Genomic DNA, 24,512 nt, shown 5'->3' on the forward strand with positions numbered 1-24,512 from the left:
TTAGGGCTAGGGTTAGGGCTAGGGTTAGGGGTAGGGTTAGGGGTAGGGGTAGGGCTAGGGTTAGGGTTTCGTTATGTGCACACGTATTCTTGTCCTCTGCGGATTTTTCCGCTGCGGATTTGATAAATCCGCAGTGCTAAACCGCTGCGGATTTATGGCGGATTTACCGCGTTTTCTCTGCGCATTTCACTACGGTTTTACAACTGCGATTTTCTATTGGAGCAGTTGTAAAACCGCTGCGGAATCCGCACAAAGAAGTGACATGCTGCGGAATGTAAACCGCTGCGTTTCCGTGCAGTTTTTCCGCAGCATGTGTACAGCGATTTTTGTTTCCCATGGGTTTACATTGAACTGTAAACTCATGGGAAACTGCTGCGGATCCGCAGTGTTTTCCGCAGCGTGTGCACATACCTTTAGAATTAGGCTATGTGCCCACACTGCGGATTGGCCGCTGCGGATTCGCAGCAGTGTTCCATCAGGTTTACAGTACCATGTAAACCTATGGAAAACCAAATCCGCTGTGCCCATGGTGCGGAAAATACCGCGCTGAAACGCTGCGTTGTTTTTTCCGCAGCATGTCAATTCTTTGTGCGGATTCCGCAGAGTTTTACACCTGTTCCTCAATAGGAATCCGCAGGTGAAATCCGCACAAAAAACACTGGAAATCCGCGGAAAATCCGCCGGTAAAATGCAGTGCCTTTTACCCGCGGATTTTTCAAAAATGATGCTGAAAAATCTCACACAAATCTGCAACGTGTGCACATAGCCTTAGGGTTAGGGTTGGAATTAGGGTTGTGATTAGGGTTATGGCTACAGTTGGGATTAGGGTTAGGGGTGTGGGGGGGTTAGTGTTGGAGGTAGAATTGAGGGGTTTCCACTGTTTAGGCACATCAGGGGTCTCCAAACGCAACATGGCGCCACCATTGATTCCAGCCAATCTCGTATTCAAAAAGTCAAATGGTGCTCCCTCACTTCCGAGCCCCGACGTGTGCCCAAACAGTGGTTTACCCCCACATATGGGGTACCAGCATACTCAGTATAAACTGCGCAACAATTACTGGGGTCCAATTTATCCTGTTACCCTTGTGAAAATAAAAAAATGCTTGCTAAAACATCATTTTTGAGGAAAGAAAAATGATTTTTTATTTTCACGGCTCTGCGTTGTAAACGTCTGTGAAGCACTTGGGGGTTCAAAGTGCTCACCACACATCTAGATAAGTTCCTTGGGGGGTCTAGTTGCTAAAATGGGGTCACTTGTGGGGGGTTTCTACTGTTTAGGAACACCAGGGGCTCTGCAAACGCAACGTGACGCCCGCAGAGCATTCCATCAAAGTCTGCATTTCAAAACGTCACTACTTCAATTCCGAGCCCCGGCATGTGCCCAAACAGTAGTTTACCCCCACATATGGGGTATCACCGTACTCAGGAGAAACTGGAAAACAAATATTGGGGTCAAATTTCTCCTGTTACCCTTGGGAAAATTTAAAAATTCTGGGCTAAATAATTATTTTTGAGGAAAGAAAACGTATTTATTATTTTCACGGCTCTGCATTATAAACTTCTGTGAAGCACTTGGGGGTTCAAATAGTTTACCCCCACATATGGGGTATCACCGTACTCAGGAGAAACTGGAAAACAAATATTGGGGTCAAATTTCTCCTGTTACCCTTGGGAAAATAAAAAATTGCAGGCTAAAAGATCATTTTTGAGAAAATAATTTTTTATTTTTATTTTCATGGCTCTGCGTTATAAACTTCTGTGGAGCACTTGGGGGTTCAAAGTCCTCACCACACATCTAGATTAGTTCCTTTTGGGGCCTAGTTTCCAAAATGGGGTCATTTGTGGGGGATCTCCAATGTTTAGGCACACAGGGGCTCTCCAAACGTGACATGGTGTCCGCTAATGATTGGAGCTAATTTTCCATTTAAAAAGCCAAATGGCGTGCCTTCCCTTCTGAGCTCTGCCGTGCGCCTAAACAGTGGTTTACCCCCACATATGAGGTATCGGCGTACTCGGGAGAAATTGCCCAACAAATTTTATGATCCATTTTATCCTATTGCCCATGTGAAAATGAAAAAATTGAGGCGAAAATAATTTTTTGTGTGAAAAAAAAGTACTTTTTAATTTTTACAGATCAATTTGTGAAGCACCTGAGGGTTTAAAGTGCTCACTAGGCATCTAGATAAATTCCTTGGGGGGTCTAGTTTCCAAAATGGGGTCAATTGTGGGGGAGCGCCAATGTTTAGGCACACAGGGTCTCTCCAAACGCGACATGGTGTCCGCTAACGATGGAGCCAATTTTTTATTCAAAAAGTCAAATGGCGCTCCTTCCCTTCCAAGCCCTGCCGTGCGCCCAAACAGTGGTTTACCCCCACATATGAGGTATCAGCGTACTCAGGACAAATTGGACAACAACTTTCGTGGTTCAGTTTCTCCTTTTACCGTTGGGAAAATAAAAAAATTGTTGCTAAAAGATAATTTTTGTGACTAAAAAGTTAAATGTTCATTTTTTCCTTCCATGTTGCTTCTGCTGCTGTGAAGCACCTGAAGGGTTAATAAACTTCTTGAATGTGGTTTTGAGTACCTTGAGGGGTGCAGTTTTTAGAATGGTGTCACTTTTGGGTATTTTCAGCCATATAGACCCCTCAAACTGACTTCAAATGTGAGGTGGTCCCTAAAAAAATGGTTTTGTAAATTTCGTTGTAAAAATGAGAAATCGCTGGTCAAATTTTAACCCTTATAACTTCCTAGCAAAAAAAAATTTTGTTTCCAAAATTGTGCTGATGTAAAGTATACATGTGGGAAATGTTATTTATTAACTATTTTGTGTCACATAACTCTCTAGTTTAACAGAATAATAATTCAAAATGTGAAAATTGCGAAATTTTCTAAATTTTCGCCAAATTTCCGTTTTTATCACAAATAAACGCAGATTTTATTGACCTAAATTTACCACTAACATGAAGCCCAATATGTCACGAAAAAACAGTCTCAGAACCGCTAGGATCCGTTGAAGCATTCCTGAGTTATTACCTCATAAAGGGACACTGGTCAGAATTGCAAAAAACGGCAAGGTCTTTAAGGTCAAAATAGGCTGGGTCATGAAGGGGTTATAAACATAGCATATGTGCGTCTGGTCAGACATTTATCGTCAGCCATGCAACATTTTAAAACGTCCCAGACCACACACATTTGGTGAGTGCCTCATTTTGGGCTGTGGTCAACTGCTGGTGTAGCAAGGAGTGCTCCACACAACCGAGCTGGTCCCCGGGGATTGAAAAGCAATGTGTCAGAGCTACAGTGTCTTCATATGTATGATCTCAAGTGCAGTACAAAACAGGTGTCTAGTTCCCCATTAAGCCATGTAGCATCCACCATCTAGTTTCCTGCTTCCCATCTTTTTTGGGGGCCAGATCAGTCACGAATTGCCTATCACTAGTGTTTTGAGCTATTTATGCAGGAAATGGGATAGTGGAGAACACCGCCATAATGGACAACTGGCCTCTCCGCAACTTTATATATCCATTGTAACAAGTTTCTGTCCTGTGAGTATAACAACTTTCTTGTGGTAATTTCAGCATAGGACGTATCACCTTATATCGTATTTTGCGATAGCTCAGACGGGAGGCACCTTAAACTTAGATGGCGGATGTGGTGTGGATTAATGGTGTGGATTAATGGATAAGTGGCCTCCTGTTTTGTACCTACGCTTGAGTGAAGGTGTGAGATCATAAGAGTCCATATACGGTACTTGAAATAGAGGACTCTGAGGATAAGTCCTAAATTGCAAACATTGCATTACTTTACAATTGACTTTTATGTTTAACTTAGAAGTAATTTCCAATCAACTTTTTATCAGACTTTATCATTGCTGCCAATACCATCTGCTCACCTTTTTTTGTAGTTGTAATGGCGCCGTGTCTTGACTCTCTACCTGAGGCTCTTTCTCCAGGCTGCTTGATCGTATAGACCTTTACAGAGGTATATCCTCCAATAAACAATAGGCATTATTTTACTTTAGAGACAATGGAGAAAGAATTATTTTTAATAGAAAGTTTTATTTATTTCACAGAGTGACATTCACACTTCTGAGGAGACATGTCATCTTCAGATGAAGAAACCCTCAGTGAGAGGTCATATCGTAGTGAGAGGTCATGTCGGAGCGAGAGATCTGGAAGTTTGTCCCCCTGTCCTCCAGGCGACACTCTCCCATGGAATCTGCCACGCCATGAACAGAAGAAGAGGCAAAGCAAGGACTCAGTTTTGGATCCAGCAGAGAGAGCTGTGGTTAGAGTAGCAGGTGAGTCCATAACCGTACATAGGGCTGGGCTACCATCTGCTTGTCTCAAAACTTGTTCTGTCTACATCTAACCAAACTGTATATCTGGCCCCTAGAGATGAAACAATCATAGTATGGTACTAATGTCATGCATGATACCATAGTCTGCAACGATTGGCTAATTTTTAGGGTTGATGCCATAATCCCTCATACACCTTATATGGGTGTTGGCTGAATATTCGGTCATTCTCAGCCGTCTCTCCATACATAGGAGATCTCGTTTGGCCAAGCTCTCCTGTGTTCTCTGTGAGAGAGCTGCTGCCTGACATCTCTGGCAGTCGATTATCTCAGGAAGAAAAAAGGATGCAGTCTGAAATTGGACATGTCAGATCCCTAATTCCATCAGCAATCATCTGTCCCCTGCCCCTATACACATTAGAATGCAGTCCAAACACGTCGTTATCGGAGGGTTGGCCAACATTAGTCTAATGTGAATGGGGGCTTTACAGTGATCCTGAACCTTACCTTGAAAGGCATAGAGCATGTTTGCCAATATTGCCATCAGCCATATAAGCCCAGTGGATGCTGAGCAGACCATATCATGCTTCAGGAATTCTGATAACTAGATAAATTTACATGGCATTTACATTGCATATGGGAAAACAGTTTAGTATCGGCAGGTACTGTAGATCCATAAAGCGGTATAGAAGGGGCCTTTCTAAAAACACACTGAACTCTTACTATTCTAATATGACCTATACGTCTTTTATTTTGTTAAAGGGAACCTGTCACCCCGTTTTTTGAGATTGAGATATAAATACTGTTAAATAGGGCCTGCGCTGTGTGTTACTATAGTGTATGTAGTGTACCCTGATTCCCCATGTATGCTGAGAAATAACTTACCAAAGTCGCCGTTTTCGCCTGTCAATCAGGCTGGTCAGGTCGGGGGGGCGTGTTCACAGCGCTGGTTCTTCCTCAGCTTTACGTTGGTGGCGTAGTGGTGTCCGCATGTTGAGGTGACTAATCCACTGTGGGCACGTGAACAAGCAGCGCGCGATCTGCGCTGTAATCCCTTTCGTCGGTGGGGGCGGCCATCTTCCTGGGGCCGTGCGTGCGCAGATCGAGTGCTCTGCTGCACGGGGCTTCAGGAAAATGGCCGCGGGATGCCGCGCGTGCGCATTAGAGATCGCGGCGGCCATTTTCCCAAAGCCGAGTTTGCATCTCTTTGGTAAGTTATTTCTCAGCATACATGGGGAATCAAGGTACACTCCATACACTATAGTAACACACAGCGCAGGCCCTATTTAACAGTATTTATATCTCAATCTCAAAAAACGGGGTGACAGGTTCCCTTTAACATAGGAACAATCACTACAAAAAAAACTCACTTTACTCCTTTGGGTGAAGCACACATCCTCCCATTTAATGGATAGGTGTTTACAATTGTCCTTGTCAGCGAACTTGGCAGTGAAAAAGGTTATTGCAATTTTTTTTTGTTTCCTTGCCAAAGGATCACATCACACTATAAAGAACAAAAGGATTACGCAAAGTTTTGGCTGGTGATGATGTGCAGAATGTCCTGTTTGTGGCTATGTCATTCACAACTTACCTGTGGTGGCATGCATGCATATACACAGACATATCCCTTAATACCTGACATGAGGCAGTGTCGTAGAATGGTAATAAACCATATTCCATGTATAAAATATATTCTTCACATTCCTGTTCCCTTGTGTAATTGAGCACCCACCCTGTTGTGAAAGTTACATTTATATGGACTAGGATCTAGGAACTGGGGAATCGAAATAGAATGTGTGCTAAGAAGTGACGGTGACTTACGGTATATAGATGAGGTGGGATATTTAAGTAGATGCAGGCTGATTTTTCATGATCTGTTTCCATAGCAACACAAAAGCCTGAGCAGCCATTCTTCTTGTTGCCATGGTAACTGAGCTTCCCTCTCCTGTTTCTGAGGAGTGGGAGGAGAGCCTCGGCCTTCCCTTCTAGCCTTTGTTCTTAGTTGGCCAATTCTCTCCTCAGCCGATTTACCCAGATCACTGCACAAAACGTGAAGTTGTCTTTCATTGAAACCCTAAAAGAGAGAGCATTACACAACATTACGCTGCTTTTCTAACTTTTCCCATCATACACTGCTCTGTGCAGGAAGATCATGACCTCTATATTAATACAACTTGTAGGGCTTCTCTCATACGAGAACCTTGGACAACAGCAAATAAAGGGAATCTGTCATTAATCTTTTGCTACCTAATCTGACAGCAACATAATGTGGAGAGAGAGACCCTGATTCCAGCGATGTATCACTTACTGGGCTGCTTGCTGTAGTATTTATAAAATCACTCTTTTATTACCAGGAGATCATCAATAGAGGACTAGTAAACCTTGATTGGCAGTTTTCTGCCTATGCAGTGTACACAGTAAGCGGCCAATCAGTGTTGTGGGCGGGGTTATACAAAGCTCAGCAGTCAGAGAACTGGTAGATGTGCAGAAGATAAATTAGTAATTTTATCAAAACTGCAGCAAGCAGCCCAGTAAGTGATACATCGCTTGGATCAGGGTTAAGGCTGCTACATCATGCTGCTCTCAGATGGGGTAGCAAAAACCGAGTGATAAATTCACATTGATGTGATTTTATTTTTCGTACTGTGATAGGAATAAGAATGTGGCACAACCTATCACAAAATGTTCAAATTAATCTAAAGTACATTTTGAAGATATATTAAATTTCCTGTGATGCCTTGTTGACATGGAGAGTCATTGATTTGGGAAACCTTTTCCCCATCGTATGAGAATAGTTGGCAGCCACCTCATAAGGGCTATTTTGACTTCAAAATTTGAAAAAGATGCGGCACTCACCGGTTTGCAGTGAAGTCGTAGTCTTTATTAAAACATTAAAGGTTTTACCAAATAAAGTCCATGGAAGCGGCAGGTGTGCAGAGGGATGCGGGGAAAGGAATATGGACGACGGCCGTTTCGCGCGATGTGCGCTTCAAGGGGTCCAGGTGCGTGATTACCACATGTCATTTCCTTTTTCAAGGCTTTTGGCGTGTGTACAAAAAACATTTATTAAAAATGTGCAAACATTAGAAAGTGTGCATAGAAAAAAAAACATGTAATCACATACTCATTGCAGACTAATATATTTTGACAAAAATGCTGATAGATCCAACCTATCATTTAATCCAATCGGACCCTAGGCATTAGCTTCTATAATCCATCTGGCTCCATGTTTCATTAATCATTTGTTGTGATTACCTCCCTGTGGGGGATATTTAACTGTTCCTAGACCGGCAAAATGTAATAAATCGGGGTTAGAGTTATCAGTTATGCTTCTCTTTCATGTGTTGAATCAATCTTAGACACCCTTTGCCTGAAGTTATGGAATTATAATGCTCTCTAAATCTGGTGACCATAGGTCTAATAGTTTTTCCAATGTAGAAAAATAAACATGTGCAGTATAGAACATGCACCACAAATTTACTTTTCCATGAAATGAAATCACAGACAGAATGTGAAATTTTACCAATCTGCAAAGGATTTTTAACAATACGCAGATGACAATAGCTGCAATTGCCACATTTATAATTCCCTTGTGGAGCATTCTTTTTTAACCAGTTGTTATCTACTGGTAGTAACCGGTTTTGAAGCAGCACATCTGATAAATTCTGTGTTCTTTTATACGCAAACTGTGGAGCATTAACACTTATTTTACCTAAGTCTCTATCTGACTTTAAATACAGTGGGGCAAAAAAGTATTTAGTCAGTCAGCAATAGTGCAAGTTCCACCACTTAAAAAGATGAGAGGCGTCTGTAATTTACATCATAGGTAGACCTCAACTATGGGAGACAAACTGAGAAAAAAAAATCCAGAAAATCACATTGTCTGTTTTTTTATCATTTTTTTTGCATATTATGGTGGAAAATAAGTACCGTATTTGGTCAGAAACAAACAATCAAGATTTCTGGCTCTCACAGACCTGTAACTTCTTCTTTAAGAGTCTCCTCTTTCCTCCACTCATTACCTGTAGTAATGGCACCTGTTTAAACTTGTTATCAGTATAAAAAGACACCTGTGCACACCCTCAAACAGTCTGACTCCAAACTCCACTATGGTGAAGACCAAAGAGCTGTCAAAGGACACCAGAAACAAAATTGTAGCCCTGCACCAGGCTGGGAAGACTGAATCTGCAATAGCCAACCAGCTTGGAGTGAAGAAATCAACAGTGGGAGCAATAATTAGAAAATGGAAGACATACAAGACCACTGATAATCTCCCTCGATCTGGGGCTCCACGCAAAATCCCACCCCGTGGGGTCAGAATGATCACAAGAACGGTGAGCAAAAATCCCAGAACCACGCGGGGGGACCTAGTGAATGAACTGCAGAGAGCTGGGACCAATGTAACAAGGCCTACCATAAGTAACACACTACGCCACCATGGACTCAGATCCTGCAGTGCCAGACGTGTCCAACTGCTTAAGCCAGTACATGTCCGGGCCCGTCTGAAGTTTGCTAGAGAGCATTTGGATGATCCAGAGGAGTTTTGGGAGAATGTCCTATGGTCTGATGAAACCAAACTGGAACTGTTTGGTAGAAACACAACTTGTCGTGTTTGGAGGAAAAAGAATACTGAGTTGCATCCATCAAACACCATACCTACTGTAAAGCATGGTGGTGGAAACATCATGCTTTGGGGCTGTTTCTCTGCAAAGGGGCCAGGACGACTGATCCGGGTACATGAAAGAATGAATGGGGCCATGTATCGTGAGATTTTGAGTGCAAACCTCCTTCCATCAGCAAGGGCATTGAAGATGAAACGTGGCTGGGTCTTTCAACATGACAATGATCCAAAGCACACCGCCAGGGCAACGAAGGAGTGGCTTCGTAAGAAGCATTTCAAGGTCCTGGAGTGGCCTAGCCAGTCTCCAGATCTCAACCCTATAGAAAACCTTTGGAGGGAGTTGAAAGTCCGTGTTGCCAAGCGAAAAGCCAAAAACATCACTGCTCTAGAGGAGATCTGCATGGAGGAATGGGCCAACATACCAACAACAGTGTGTGGCAACCTTGTGAAGACTTACAGAAAACGTTTGACCTCTGTCATTGCCAACAAAGGATATATTACAAAGTATTGAGATGAAATTTTGTTTCTGACCAAATACTTATTTTCCACCATAATATGCAAATAAAATGTTAAAAAAACAGACAATGTGATTTTCTGGATTTTTTTTTCTCAGTTTGTCTCCCATAGTTGAGGTCTACCTATGATGTAAATTACAGACGCCTCTCATCTTTTTAAGTGGTGGAACTTGCACTATTGCTGACTGACTAAATACTTTTTTGCCCCACTGTATATGCCAGTTCTTGCAAATTGCTATATGAATTACATTGTCCATAGGGCTATGTTTGAAACTAAAAATCAATCTTTCTCTGGATTTTTCATCCCCATCCCCACAATGCGATTTCTTTTTTTTTTTCTTAAGATATCCCTCTGTGACATCTTCCCAACCTGATTTTGTGCCTCATTTAACAATGGCATCGGATACCCTCTTTTAAAGAAGCGTACTTTAAGATCGTCAATCTGATCTTTCAAGGTTTCCTGATTACTATTGATTTTTTTTTCTAATGTTTGCACATTTTTAATGAATTTTTTTTGTAAGCCTTGAAAAAGGAAATGACATGTAGTAATCATGCACCTGGACCCGTTGAAGTGCACATCGCACGAAACGGCTGTCGTCCATTTTCCTTTCCCCGCATCCCTCTGCACACCTGCCACTTCCATGGACTTTATTTGTTAAAACATTTAATGGTTTATTAAAGACTATGACTTCACTGCAAACGGGTGAGTGCCGCATCTTTTTCAAATCTATAATATAACGCTGGGAACGTCACTCTGTCCGAAGCCTTTATAGACTGCGCAAGCGCAAGCGCCGGTGCAGTCTGGGCCTCACAGAGTGACGCTCCCAGGAGATCGCGGTATGCGTAAGCACTGAACGCACACCATGATCTCCAACAGAGAAGCAGGGACTGCCAGAAGGGTAAGTATGAGCTATATTCACCTGGCCCCGTTCCACCGCTGCGCGCCGCCATCTTCCCGGTCCTCGGCCTGTGACCTTCAGTTCAGAGGGCGCAATGACGCACTTAATGCGCGCCGGCGCCACCCTCTGACTGAACAGTCACAGCCAGAGGACCGGGAAGATGGCTGTCATGATTCCAATGGTAGGGAATCACAAAAGGACAAGCACCAACGAGCTCTAGGGTGATGGAACCTGAGCTGACCGCGACCCTAAACCTGAACACACAAATAACAATAGCCGGGGAACGTGCCTACGTTGATCCTAGACGTCTCGCACCAGCCGAAGATCTAACTTCCCCTATTAGAAGAAACACAGACCTCTCTTGCCTCCAGAGAAATCCCCCACAGAAATAGCAGCCCCCCACATATAATGACGGTGAAATGAGAGGAAGGCACATACACAGTATGAAATCAGATTCAGCAAAATGAGGCCCGCTAAAACTAGATAGCAGAGGATACAAAAGTAAACTGCGCGGTCAGCAAAAAACCCTTCAAAAAACCATCCTGTAATTACTTGAACTCATGTTCCAACTCATGGAACATGAGGAGCAATTACAGCCCGCTAGAGCAACCAGCAGCAAAGAAACAATTATATGCAAGCTGGACAAGACAAAAATAAATCAAAACGTGGAACAAGAAAATCAAAAACTTAGCTTGTCCTGAAGATTACTGAAGCCAGAAGCTGAGGTAACAAAACACTCTGATAACCTTGATAGCCGGCGGGGAAATGACAACAAAAGCCCGGTTAAATAGGAAACTCCCAAATCCTAATAGAACAGGTGGACACCAGAGACAGCAGAACACAAATCACCCAGTACCATCAGTAACCACCAGAGGGAGCCCAAAAACAGAACCCACAACAGTACCCCTACCTTGAGGAGGGGTCACCGAACCCTCACGAGAACCACCAGGGCGACCAGGATGAGCCCTATGAAAAGCGCGGATCAAATCATCAGCATGAACATCAGAGGCAACCACCCAAGAATTATCCTCCTGACCATAACCCTTCCACTTGACCAAATATTGGAGTTTCCGTCTGAAAACACGAGAATCCAAGATCTTCTCCACAACATACTCCAATTCTCCCTCCACCAGCACCGGAGCAGGAGGCTCAGGCGAAGGAACAACAGGTACCTCATACCTCCGCAACAACGACCGATGGAACACATTATGAATAGCAAACGATGCCGGGAGATCCAAACGAAACGACACAGGGTTAAGAATTTCCAAGATCCTATAAGGACCGATGAACCGAGGCTTGAACTTAGGAGAAGAGACCTTCATAGGAACAAAACGAGAAGACAACCACACCAAGTCCCCAAAACGAAGTCGAGGACCCACGCGGCGACTGCGATTAGCAAACTGCTGAGCCTTCTCCTGGGACAACTTCAAATTGTCCACCACATGACTCCAAATCTGATGCAACCTATCCACCACCATGTCCACTCCAGGACAATCAGAAGGCTCCACCTGACCAGAGGAAAAACGAGGATGAAACCCCGAATTACAAAAGAAAGGAGAAACCAAGGTAGCAGAACTAGCCCGATTATTAAGGGCAAACTCGGCCAGCGGCAAAAAGGTAACCCAGTCATCCTGATCAGCAGAAACAAAACACCTCAAATAAGTTTCCAAGGTCTGATTAGTTCGCTCCGTCTGGCCATTCGTCTGAGGGTGGAATGCAGACGAAAAGGACAAATCAATGCCCATCTTAGCACAGAACGTCCGCCAAAATCTAGACACAAACTGGGATCCCCTGTCAGAAACGATGTTCTCCGGAATCCCATGCAAACAAACCACGTTCTGGAAAAACAGAGGGACCAACTGAGAGGAGGAAGGCAACTTAGGCAAGGGTACAAGATGAACCATTTTAGAAAAGCGGTCACACACAACCCAGATGACGGACATTTTTTGAGAGACAGGGAGATCCGAAATAAAGTCCATGGAAATGTGCGTCCAAGGCCTCTTCGGGATAGGCAAAGGTGACAACAATCCACTGGCTCGAGAACAGCAAGGCTTAGCCTGAGCACAAACCTCACAAGACTGCACAAAAGAACGCACATCCCTAGACAAGGAAGGCCACCAAAAAGACCTGGCCACCAAGTCTCTAGTACCAAATATTCCAGGATGACCTGCCAACGCAGAAGAATGGACCTCAGAGATGACTCTACTGGTCCAGCTATCCGGAACAAACAGTCTCTCAGGCGGACAACGATCAGGTTTACCCGCCTGAAACTCCTGCAAAGCACGTCGCAAGTCTGGGAAGACGGCCGACAAAATCACCCCATCCCTAAGGATACCAGTGGGCTCAGAATTTCCAGGGGAGTCAGGCTCTTAGAAAGAGCATCCGCCTTCACATTCTTTGAACCTGGCAGGTATGAAACCACAAAATTGAAACGAGAGAAAAACAGTGACCAACGAGCCTGTCTAGGATTCAGACGCCTGGCAGACTCAAGGTAAATCAGATTTTTGTGATCAGTCAAGACCACCACACGATGTCTAGCACCCTCCAACCAATGACGCCACTCCTCAAATGCCCACTTCATGGCCAAAAGTTCCCGATTACCCACATCATAATTCCGCTCAGCGGGCGAAAATTTTCTAGAAAAGAACGCACATGGCTTCATCACCGAGCAATCGGAGCTTCTCTGTGACAAAACCGCCCCCGCTCCAATCTCGGAAGCATCAACCTCAACTTGGAAAGGAAGCGAAACATCAGGCTGACGCAACACAGGAGCAGAAGAAAACCGGCGTTTAAGTTCCTGAAAGGCCTCCACAGCCGCAGGAGACCAATCAGCAACATCAGCACCCTTCTTAGTCAAATCCGTCAAAGGCTTAACAACACTAGAAAAATTAGTTATAAAACGACGATAGAAATTAGCAAAGCCCAAGAACTTCTGCAAACTCTTAAGAGATGCAGGCTGCGTCCAGTCACAAATAGCCCGAACCTTGACGGGATCCATCTCAATAGTAGAAGGGGAAAAAATATACCCCAAGAAAGAAATCTTCTGGACTCCAAAGAGACACTTTGAGCCCTTTACAAACAAGGAATTAGCCCGCAGGACCTGAAACACCTTCCTGACCTGCTGAACATGAGACTCCCAGTCATCAGAAAAAAACAAAATATCATCCAAATACACAATCATAAATTTATCCAGATATTCACGGAAAATATCGTGCATAAAGGACTGGAAGACTGAAGGAGCATTAGAAAGTCCGAAAGGCATTACCAAATACTCAAAATGGCCCTCAGGCGTATTAAATGCGGTTTTCCACTCATCACCTTGCTTTATTCGTATAAGATTATACGCACCCCGGAGATCAATCTTAGTGAACCATTTAGCCCCCTTAATGCGAGCAAACAAATCAGTCAACAAAGGCAAAGGATACTGATATTTTACAGTAATCTTATTCAAAAGACGATAATCTATACAAGGTCTCAAGGACCCATCTTTCTTGGCCACGAAAAAAAACCTGCTCCCAAAGGGGACGAAGATGGACGGATATGTCCCTTTTCCAAGGACTCCTTAACATAATCCCGCATAGCAGTATGCTCTGGCACTGACAGATTGAACAAACGACCTTTAGGAAATTTACTACCAGGAATTAAATCTATAGCACAATCGCAATCCCTGTGAGGAGGAAGCGAACTGAGCTTAGGCTCCTCAAAAACATCCCGATAATCCGACAAAAATACAGGAACCTCAGAAGGAGTAGATGAAGCGATAGAAATCGGAGGTGCATCATCATGAACCCCCTGACATCCCCAGCTTAACACAGACATTGTTTTCCAGTCAAGGACTGGATTATGAGTTTGTAACCATGGCAGACCAAGTACTAGAACATCATGTAAATTATACAACACCAGGAAGCGAATCACCTCCTGATGAACGGGAGTCATACGCATGGTCACTTGTGTCCAGTACTGAGGTTTATTCATAGCTAAAGGTGTAGAGTCAATTCCCTTCAAAGGAATAGGGACTTCCAGAGGCTCAAGACTAAACCCACATCGCTTGGCAAATGACCAATCCATAAGACTCAGGGCAGCGCCTGAATCTACATAGGCATCGACGGAAATGGATGATAATGAGCAAATCAGAGTCACAGACAGAATGAACTTAGACTGTAACGTACTAATGGCAACAGACTTATCAACCCTTTTTGTGCGTTTAGAGCATGCTGATATAACATGAGCTGAATCACCACAATAAAAGCACAACCCATTTTTCCGCCTATAGTTTTGCCGTTCACTTCTAGACTGAACTCTATCACATTGCATTGTCTCAAGTGCCTGTTCAGAAGACACCGCCAAATGGTGCACAGGTTTGCGCTCCCGTAAACGCCGATCAATCTGAATAGCCATAGTCATAGATTCATTCAGACCCGTAGGCGCAGGGAACCCCACCATAACATCTTTAATGGCCTCAGAAAGGCCATCTCTGAACTTTGCAGCCAGGGCGCACTCATTCCACTGAGTAAGCACTGACCATTTCCGAAATTTTTGACAATATATTTCTGCTTCATCTTGCCCCTGAGAGAGAGCTAATAAAGCTTTTTCAGCCTGAATCTCTTGGTTAGGTTCCTCATAGAGCAAACCCAATGCCAGAAAAAACGCATCCACATTAAGCAACGCAGGATCCCCTGGTGCCAATGCAAATGCCCAATTTTGAGGGTCACCCCGCAGGAAAGATATAATAATCTTAACCTGCTGAGCAGGGTCTCCAGAAGAGCGAGATTTCAAAGAAAGGAACAGCTTGCAATTGTTCCTAAAATTCAGAAAACTAGATCTATCTCCAGCAAAGAACTCTGGAATAGGAATTCTAGGTTCAGACATAGGAGCATGTACAACAAAATCTTGTATATTTTGAACCTTAGCAGCAAGATTATTCAAGCTGGAAGCTAAACTCTGGACGTCCATGATAAACAGCTAAGGTCAGAGCCATTCAAGGATTAAGAGGAGGAAAAAAAAAAAAAAAAAAATCAGCCAGGCTGCAATTAGGGCTAGGCAGCAACCTCAGAGGAGAAAAAAAAAAACTTCCTCAGACTACTTTTCCTCCTACTTCAGCCCAAACATTTTGGGCCGGCTATACTGTCATGATTCCAATGTCAGGGAATCACAAAAGGACAAGCACCAACGAGCTCTAGGGTGATGGAACCTGAGCTGACCGCGACCCTAAACCTGAACACACAAATAACAATAGCCGGGGAACGTGCCTACGTTGATCCTAGACGTCTCGCACCAGCCGAAGATCTAACTTCCCCTATTAGAAGAAACACAGACCTCTCTTGCCTCCAGAGAAATCCCCCACAGAAATAGCAGCCCCCCACATATAATGACGGTGAAATGAGAGGAAGGCACATACACAGTATGAAATCAGATTCAGCAAAATGAGGCCCGCTAAAACTAGATAGCAGAGGATACAAAAGTAAACTGCGCGGTCAGCAAAAAACCCTTCAAAAAACCATCCTGTAATTACTTGAACTCATGTTCCAACTCATGGAACATGAGGAGCAATTACAGCCCGCTAGAGCAACCAGCAGCAAAGAAACAATTATATGCAAGCTGGACAAGACAAAAATAAATCAAAACGTGGAACAAGAAAATCAAAAACTTAGCTTGTCCTGAAGATTACTGAAGCCAGAAGCTGAGGTAACAAAACACTCTGATAACCTTGATAGCCGGCGGGGAAATTACAAGAAAGCCCGGTTAAATAGGAAACTCCCAAATCCTAATAGAACAGGTGGACACCAGAGACAGCAGAACACAAATCACCCAGTACCATCAGTAACCACCAGAGGGAGCCCAAAAACAGAACCCACAACAGATGGCGGCGCGCAGCGGTGGAACGGGGCCAGGTGAATATAGTAAGTGCTGGGGGGCCTGAGCTGGCGGCGATACCGGCACCTGACCCCCACAGCGCACCGGTGTCCCCACCTGCTCAGGCCCCCCAGCACTCGGCGCCCAGCGACCATAGGTGAGTATGGTATTTTTTTTTTTATATATATATATTGCAGCAGCATATGGGGCATATACAATGGAGCATCTTATGGGGCCATAAACCAGAATGGAGCATCTTATGGGGCCATAAACCATAATGGAGCAGTGTACGGGGGCATATAGTATGGAGCATCTTATGGGGGCCATAAACCTTTATGGAACAGCGTATGGGGCATACACTATGGAGCATCTTATGGGGGCCATAAACCTTTATGGAGCAGTGTACGGGGGCATATACTATGGAGCATCTTATGGGGGCCATAATCTTTTATGGAGCAGTGTACGGGGGCATATACTATGGAGCATCTTATGGGGGCCATCAACCTTTATGGAGCAGTGTACGGGGCATATACTTTGGAGCATTTTATGGGGGCCATAAACCTTTATGGAGCAGCGTATGGGGCTTATGGATGAGAGCAGCAAATTAAAGAACGGTGGTGCAGGATGGGAGCAGCACATGACAGAACGGGGGCGCAGGATGGGAGCAGCACATATCAGAATGGGGGCGCAGGATGGGAGCAGCACATGACAGGACGGGGACGCAGGATGGGAGCAGCACATGACAGGATGGGTGCAGCACATGTCAGAATGGAGGCGCAGGATGGGAGCAGCACATGTCAGAATGGGGCGCAGGATGGGAGCAGCACATGTCAGAATGGGGGCGCAGGATGGGAGCAGAACATAACAGGATGGGGACGCAGGATGGGAGCAGCATATGACAGGATGGGGGCGCAGGATGGAGCAGCACATACCAGGATGGAGACCATATACCAATATAAATGCTCGCCACCCGGGCGTAGAACGGGTTCAATAGCTAGTTTTATATATCGCTTAAGGCTGTTATATGCTGAGCACCAGATACCCATTGTTTTCCATCGGTTTTCATACGGATCTGTGCTCCAAGAGTACATGCTCCCCTGGTGCTGTTCATTTATTTTCCTTTCCTGGACGTTGATTACACTATTTTGACTTCACCCTGATCAACACTGTATAACATGTTGAAATTGAATTGTACGCAGTCTTACTATCTTATCTGGCATAGGTCTAACATATGCAGGATTCATTTATATTTATGTAGTGTAGTGTCATTTCCCATTTGATTGCGTGTTTGCAACCTATCCCTGTTGGTCTCCATTCATCAAGATTGTACATTCAAAGGATTACCATGTTCTGGAAACACAGTGTCTGCAAATAGAGATTCTGGTTTTGGCTTTTATCCTAAGTCATGTAATAAGCCTTGTTATAGGGTCAACACTGACTTTTAGGCTATGTGCACACGTAGGAAGGGGGCTGCGGGTTCTCCCACGGGTTTTCCCGCAGCGGATTTGATAAATCTGCAGGGCAAACCCGCTGCGGTTATCCCTGCAGATTTATCGCGGTTTGTGTTGCGGGTTTCACTGCGGGTTTAATCCTGCACTTGTTTTACTATTGATGCTGGATATGCAGCATCAATAGTAATGTTAAAAACAATAAAAATAATGATATACTCACCCTCTGACGTCCCGATCTCCTCGGGGCTGCACGCGGCGGTCCGGTTCCAAAGATGCTGTGCGAGAAGGACCTTCGTGACGTCACGGTCATGTGACCGCGACGTCACCGCAGGTCCTGCTCGCATAGCAAACCTGAGACCGGACGGCCGCGTCCACGCTGAGAGGTGAGTATATCATTATTTTTTATTTTAATTATTTTTTTTTTACACAAATATGGTTCCCGGGGCCTGGAGGAGAGTCTCCTCTCCTCCACCCCGGGTACCACTCGCACATTATCCGCTTACTTCCCGCATGGTGGGCACAGCCCCATGCGGGAAGTAAGCGGATCAATGCATTCACATTGGTGCAGAACCGCCGCGATTCTGCACAAAGAAGTGACATGCTGCGGGTTGTAAACCGCTGCGTTCCCGCGCGGTTTTTCCCACAGCATGTGCACAGCGGTTTGCGGTTTCCATAGGGTTTACATGTTACTGTAAACGCAATGGAAACTGCTGCGGACCCGCAGCGGCAAAATCGCCGCAGTGTGAACATGGCCTTAGGATTGCTACTTCCTATAGGTAGTACCAGAGTTCTCGTCCTCTTCCTCTATGAAGAGACAATTTGTCTAAATAGGTTAGAAAAAACTATATGGTAACCTAGCATTTATTTATTTTGGTACAGAATAAATAATATTTTTTATATTGAAGGTATGGCATGTTGACAAAGTGGCAGAATTTTTGGTGTGTACTGTAAGGCAGATGTCCGCAAACAGGGACCCTGATTTGTGGCTAGTTGTTGTCTACTCAGGCGAGTGTAATTCTCAACTGTCCAACAAGGGGCATTGTTACTTGTTGAGGGGACACTCAGGTGGTATTATTACTGATAATATTGTCTCTCAGGGCAATATTATATACATGATAAGGGGAAGTCAATGGAATATAACTTGCACTGGGTTCATTTAAGAGGCATTATTGCTTTTTGAGGGGGCATGGAAGAGCAGGGTCGGACTGGCCCACCGGAGAACCAGAGGATTCTCCAGTGGGCCCAGGCACTGACACCTTCTGGCATACTGGGTCAGCAGCTGCCTAGGGCTCTCACTGCTCCAGGGGCTTCCAGCTGCTATGGGGGCCCCCAGTGCCAGCGGAGCAGCAGCGGGTGACAGGAGGCAGAAGCTGGTTGCTGCGGCTAAAGCCTGTCCCACGTTGCTAAAGAGAAATGTATATTCATCCTTCCCCACACCCCCATGGGTGTATCAGCATCATAGGTGCCGATACAGTTGAAAGCAATAATGGAGGAGACAGCGTCAGATGACACTCCCTCTCCCATCATTCCCCTCTGCCTCTGACACTGCGGGTGCATAATGACGTAATTTCATCACGTACCCACTGTGTGCCGGGCAGACAGCAGTGAGTACAGCTGCTGATACCAGTGCAGAGTCGGAATCAGTGTGGGATCGGGGAGGGAGAGGTGAGTATTGTGTTTGTTTATATATATATATATATATATACAGCTCTGGCAAAAATTAAGAGACCACCACATCAAAACCCTGTCACGGGCAGCCCAATCTCCAGGCCTGAACCCCATTGAAAACCTCTGGAATGTAATCAAGAGGATGATGGATAGTCACAAGCCATCAAGCAAAGAAGACCTGCTTACATTTAAAGACTGGTGGAATGCATGCCAAGACGCATGAAAGCTGAGATTAAAAATCATGGTTATTCCACAAAATATTCGTTTCTGAACTCTTCCTGAGTTGAAACATTAGTATTGTTGTTTCTAAATGATTATTAACTTGTTTTCTTTGAATATTTGAGGTCTGAAAGCACTGGTTATTTTTTATTTTTTTATTTTGACCATTTCTCCTTTTCAGAAAAAAAATACAAACTGTATTGCTTGAAATTCGGAGACATGTTGTCAGAAGTTTATAGAATAAAAGAACAATTTACATTTTACTCAAAAATATACCTATGAAGAGAAAAATCAGACAAACTGAACATTTTACAGTGGTCTCTTAATTTTTTGCCAGAGCTTTATATATATATATGTGTGTGTGTATATATATATATATATATATATATATATATATATATATATATATATATATATATCACAATGATTCCTGGTTGCATTATACTATATGAGGGGGGCAGCATTATGCCCTATGAGGGGGGCAGCATTATACCCTAAGAGGGGTGCAGCATTATACCTTATGAGGGGGGCAGAATTATACCCTATGAGGGGTGTTATATTATACCCTATGAAGGGGCTGCATTATACCCTATGAGGGGTGCTGCATTATACCCTATGAGAGGGGCAACATTATACCCAATGGGGGGCTGCATTATACCCTATGAAGGGGGCTGCATTTTATCCTATGAGTGAGGCAGCATTATACCCTATGAGGGGGCTACATTATACCCTAAGGGGGGCTGCATTATACCCTATGAGGGGGCTACATTGTATTCTATGGGGGGCTGCATTCTACCTTATGAGCGGGTTGCATTATACTCTAAGGGGGCTACATTATATTCTGTGGGGGGTCTGCATTATACTACATGAAGGGGGCTACAGTATTTTTTATGGGGGGCTGCATTATACCCTATGGGGGGCTACATTATATTCTATGAGGGCTGAATTATTTTCTATGAGGGGGCTACTTTATATTCTATTTTGGGCTACATTATATTCTATGAGGGGGCTACATTATATTCTATGAGGGCTGCATTATAGTCTATGAGGGGGCTACTTTATATTTTATGAGGGGACTACCCCAACCCCTGCTATATCATTAAGACATGTACTACCTTATATTATACCATGATATTAGTGCGTTTTACCGCACAATAAGTGGTAGTGTATTTATTTCTATGTAGCTACATAGTGGACCCCAAGAATGATTTTCTCTGGTGGGCCCAAGGTGCTCCTGTCCGACGCTGTGGAAGAGGCATAATTACTTTAAAAGCGAGACTCAAGGCATTATTACTTTATAAGAGGGCACTTGGCCATTACTGCTTTATAAGGGGCTGCTTGGTACACAAGTACTTTATAAATGGGACAGGGGGCACAGCCTTCTCAGCTTCAGAGAAGAAATTCACACCACCACCAGCTAGCAGACTCCAAGCTCCTACAGGAAAACCCCTTGTGGATACCATGTGGTCTAACTGCTTTGTTGAGTCAGCTATGATTTCATAAGGAGAATATGGACTTATTGTACGTCCTAGCAACATACTTGTTACATTTTCCAGATCACTCGAACGGACCGACCACCTTCTAGGGTCTCAATCCATTTTAACACCCCAAGGTGGGGAGATACGTAGAATTGCTGGTTGGAGCCAGGTAGCAATGCTGCTTTTGGTCTCCAAGTGTAACAGGGGCCCAGCCGGACCCCATAGCGTCATAACCGCCACCCTATGACCTTCTCTTCGGAAGTTATGATCTTTTATAGGTTTTGGGAGATGTATCTACAAAGCTCCTGGGGAGGATAAGGACCCTTCTGGGGGCGAAAAAGGATGTGACCAACCAAGGGTGTAAAGGCAATATGCTCTTGCTCTGCTATGCTTGCTGTTCACTTCAAAAGTGTGGGCCGTGTCAACTAATGTGTCGAGAATTAGCTGGTAGCCCATGCCTGATGCAGCCCAGCACACACATGGCTGAACATCAAACTGGCAATTGACATGATCCATCTGCTTATATCTTTAGCATATCTTACTTTTATATATGAATAACCATTGTGTTTATAGTATATTGCCTAGTGTGCCCTTACGGAGATTAAATAATTTAACTTTCCTTGCTACCGGGGCTGGTTTATGGCCCAATATAATTCCGTTAACAGGCCAGGTGTATATCTAACGAGGAACTTGTGGCAGTCCAACCGGACTGACCAGGTGCTAGTGAAAGGGACCTCTCAACCTGTCAAGGTTTTGGGCGAGTGTGGTGCCACGTTAGTGACTGTGGGGGCACATTCTCTCACTACCCGTGCCTCCCTGGGTGTTGTGAATTCTGTGGCTGAGTTCACTTCTGTGGTCACAAGTGGTATTGCAGTCTCTGGGCTTCCTCCCTCAGGTGTTTTGGTGAGCTCGTTGGCTGCCTTGCTATTTAGCTCCACCTGAGTCTGTCTTCCTTGCTCCTTGTCAATGTTCCAGTGTTGGATCTGAGCTACTGCATCTTTCCTTGGGCCTGCTGCTCTGCTAGATAAGTGCTTCTAGTTTGTTTTCTGTTTTTTCTGTCCAGCTTGCTATTAACTTTTGCTGGAAGCTCTGAGAAGCAAAGGGGTGCACCGCCGTGCTGTTAGTTCGGCACGGTGGGTCTTTTTGCCCCTTTGCGTGGTTTTCGTTTTAGGGTTTTTTGTAGACTGCATAGTTCTCTTTGCTATCCTCGCTCTGTCTAGAATATCGGGCCTCACTTTGCTGAATCTATTTCATTCCTACGTTTGTCTTTTCATCTTGCTAACAGTCATTATATGTGGGGGGCTGCCTATTCCTTTGGGGTATTTCTCTGAGGTAAGTCAGGCTTGTATTTCTATCTTCAGGCTAGTCAGCTCCTCAGGCAGTGCCGAGTTGCATAGGTAGTGATAGGCGCAATCCACTGCTGCTTATAGTTGTGTGAGGATAGATCAGGTACTGCAGTCTACAGAGATTCCACGTCTCAGAGCTCGTCCTATTGTTTTTGGTTATTGCCAGATCTCTGTATGTGCGCTGATTACTGCACGCTGTGTTGCCTGATTGCCGGCCATAACACCTGGGCCCGTGTGGACAGGGCGTGTCTGTGTAAAACTGTACCAAGCTGACCTTACGTGTCTACAAGGGTGTGCGGAACATCATGTTGATGAAAGTGGGAAGACTGAACTATGTGATCCTTCTGACATAATAGTAATGTTCTCCTAACTCAGCTGTCTGGTGACTCTGGATCAGGGGCTCCTTCCCTATCCCTACTACTAGGGGGCGCCCTAGATCATCCTATTACTCGGGATACTTCAAAGGTGAAGGTGCTGGGGCTGCCACCCTTGCCTTATCTCCTGAGTTAACCCTCCGTCTGTTCTCTTCCCACACCTAACCTGACAAACAAGGCTACACAAACAAGGGGGTAACTGAAAATACCAGGCATACAAATATTCACTCACATATAAGAGAGGAATGCACCAGGGAGTAGTGATGGGGAAAAAAACAAACTAAGAGAAGAAAAGGAATAACCACACTTACAAACCACGCAACAGTCACATATAACGCCTCTAAAACTACATCTCATATGAACACCTGTCCTCCTAAGCCATGCAGTAAAAGCTAGCTCTGACATGGGTTTGAATCAGGATCCAGATTATAAAGGGGATGGGAGTGGCTAACTGAGCTCAGCTGTGAGCTCAGAGTTTCCAACATGGCCGATTAACCCCTGTTCTGCCAAAAGAAATAAACACCATTAAAAAGAAGGAGAAGTGCTTCTTCTCAGCGCAGGAATAGGAGCAATCAGATGTTGCGGTCTTCTGGCTCCTCTCTGTTGCGTTAACTCCATAAAAGTACTCCCCTTCTACGAAGGACCTCCGGATCCTCAGGACTGGGTTTATCATGCCATGTGGAAAGACCGGATCAGTCTGGCCACATGAACGACAGATGCTGGTACCCACATCCTCTCCTCAGGACCGTACCTCCTCCAATGTATCAGATACTGAAGCGACCAATGAACTAAATGTGAATCTATGATTTTCGCTATCTGAAACTCCAAGTTTCCATCAACAGTGACAGGAGATGGTGGTAGTGGTGATGATATCGAACATGAAACGTCTCCAATCAGCCACACTCTTATATTGTGATCCCATGTTCCTCAAATTATTAGTAACCCCCTGCCATACGGACATAACGGATGTAATAGATGAAGAAAACCTTTCCTCTTCAGGTAATCCAGAATGACAATTTTTATTAAAGGAGCTGAACTAAGGATGGAACCCATACGCCCTGAAAAAACGGTACTTACCAGTAGATTCATGACAACAATTATTTACAGCAAATTTGGCTAGCAAGAAGTAGGTAACCCAGTCCTCCTGATTCTCAGACACAAAACACCTTAGATATGTCTCCATATTCTGGTTAACCCGTTCAGTCTGCCCATTATACTGCAGGTGAAATGCAGAAGAAAATGACAGATGGATCCCCAGACGGATGCAAAATGCCCTCAAAAACTTTGAAACAAACTGTACCTGCCAGTTAGAAACAATATCAGTCGGGATCCCATATAATCGCACAATTTCCCTGATGAAAATATGTGCCAAGGACTTGGCGTTCCGTAAAGCTGGTAAAGTGATAAAATAAGACATCTTACTGAATCTATCTACCACCACCAGAATTACAGTATTCCTCGACAACACAGGTAGAACCGTGATAAAAATCAACTGACAAGTGAGTCCAAGGTCTGCTGGGAATCTCCAATAGTTTACCATGTGGAGAGGCAGCAGGGGTGTCCCCTTCAGTATCAACAACCTCTCTTTCCAGATCAGAGCATATAGACACTATAACCACCCTTTTTTGAAGAATAGGTACCAGTTCACAATTATTTCCTCCCAAAGGAAAACAACGAGATAAGGCATCTGCATTAATGTTTTTGTTCCCCGGCTTATATGTGACGAAAAAAAGTTAAACCTGGTAAACAACAATGCTCATCCTGCCTGTCGTGGCATTAGACATTTAGCTG

The 24,512-nt window shown here is 44.4% G+C and overlaps 1 protein-coding gene across 8 annotated transcripts in view; it reads left to right on the forward strand.

Moving 5' to 3' along the window:
* Window positions 1–4,081: 4,081 nt before the first annotated feature.
* MACF1 (microtubule actin crosslinking factor 1) overlaps window positions 4,082–24,512 on the forward strand; it is a 343,633-nt gene continuing 323,202 nt past the window's right edge. For 6 of the 8 annotated variants that reach the window (XM_069757094.1, XM_069757095.1, XM_069757096.1 and 3 more), the window contains exon 1: window positions 4,084–4,300. In XM_069757094.1, the coding sequence (XP_069613195.1) occupies window positions 4,099–4,300 (202 nt within the window). In that variant the 5' untranslated portion in view covers window positions 4,084–4,098. Of the gene's footprint in view, window positions 4,301–24,512 lie in introns of all 8 variants that reach the window. The other 2 variants (XM_069757084.1, XM_069757099.1) reach the window with 1 other exon arrangement.

This window comes from Ranitomeya imitator, chromosome 3, assembly GCF_032444005.1.
Source record: "Ranitomeya imitator isolate aRanImi1 chromosome 3, aRanImi1.pri, whole genome shotgun sequence".
In the NCBI taxonomy this organism is placed as follows: domain Eukaryota; kingdom Metazoa; phylum Chordata; class Amphibia; order Anura; family Dendrobatidae; genus Ranitomeya; species Ranitomeya imitator.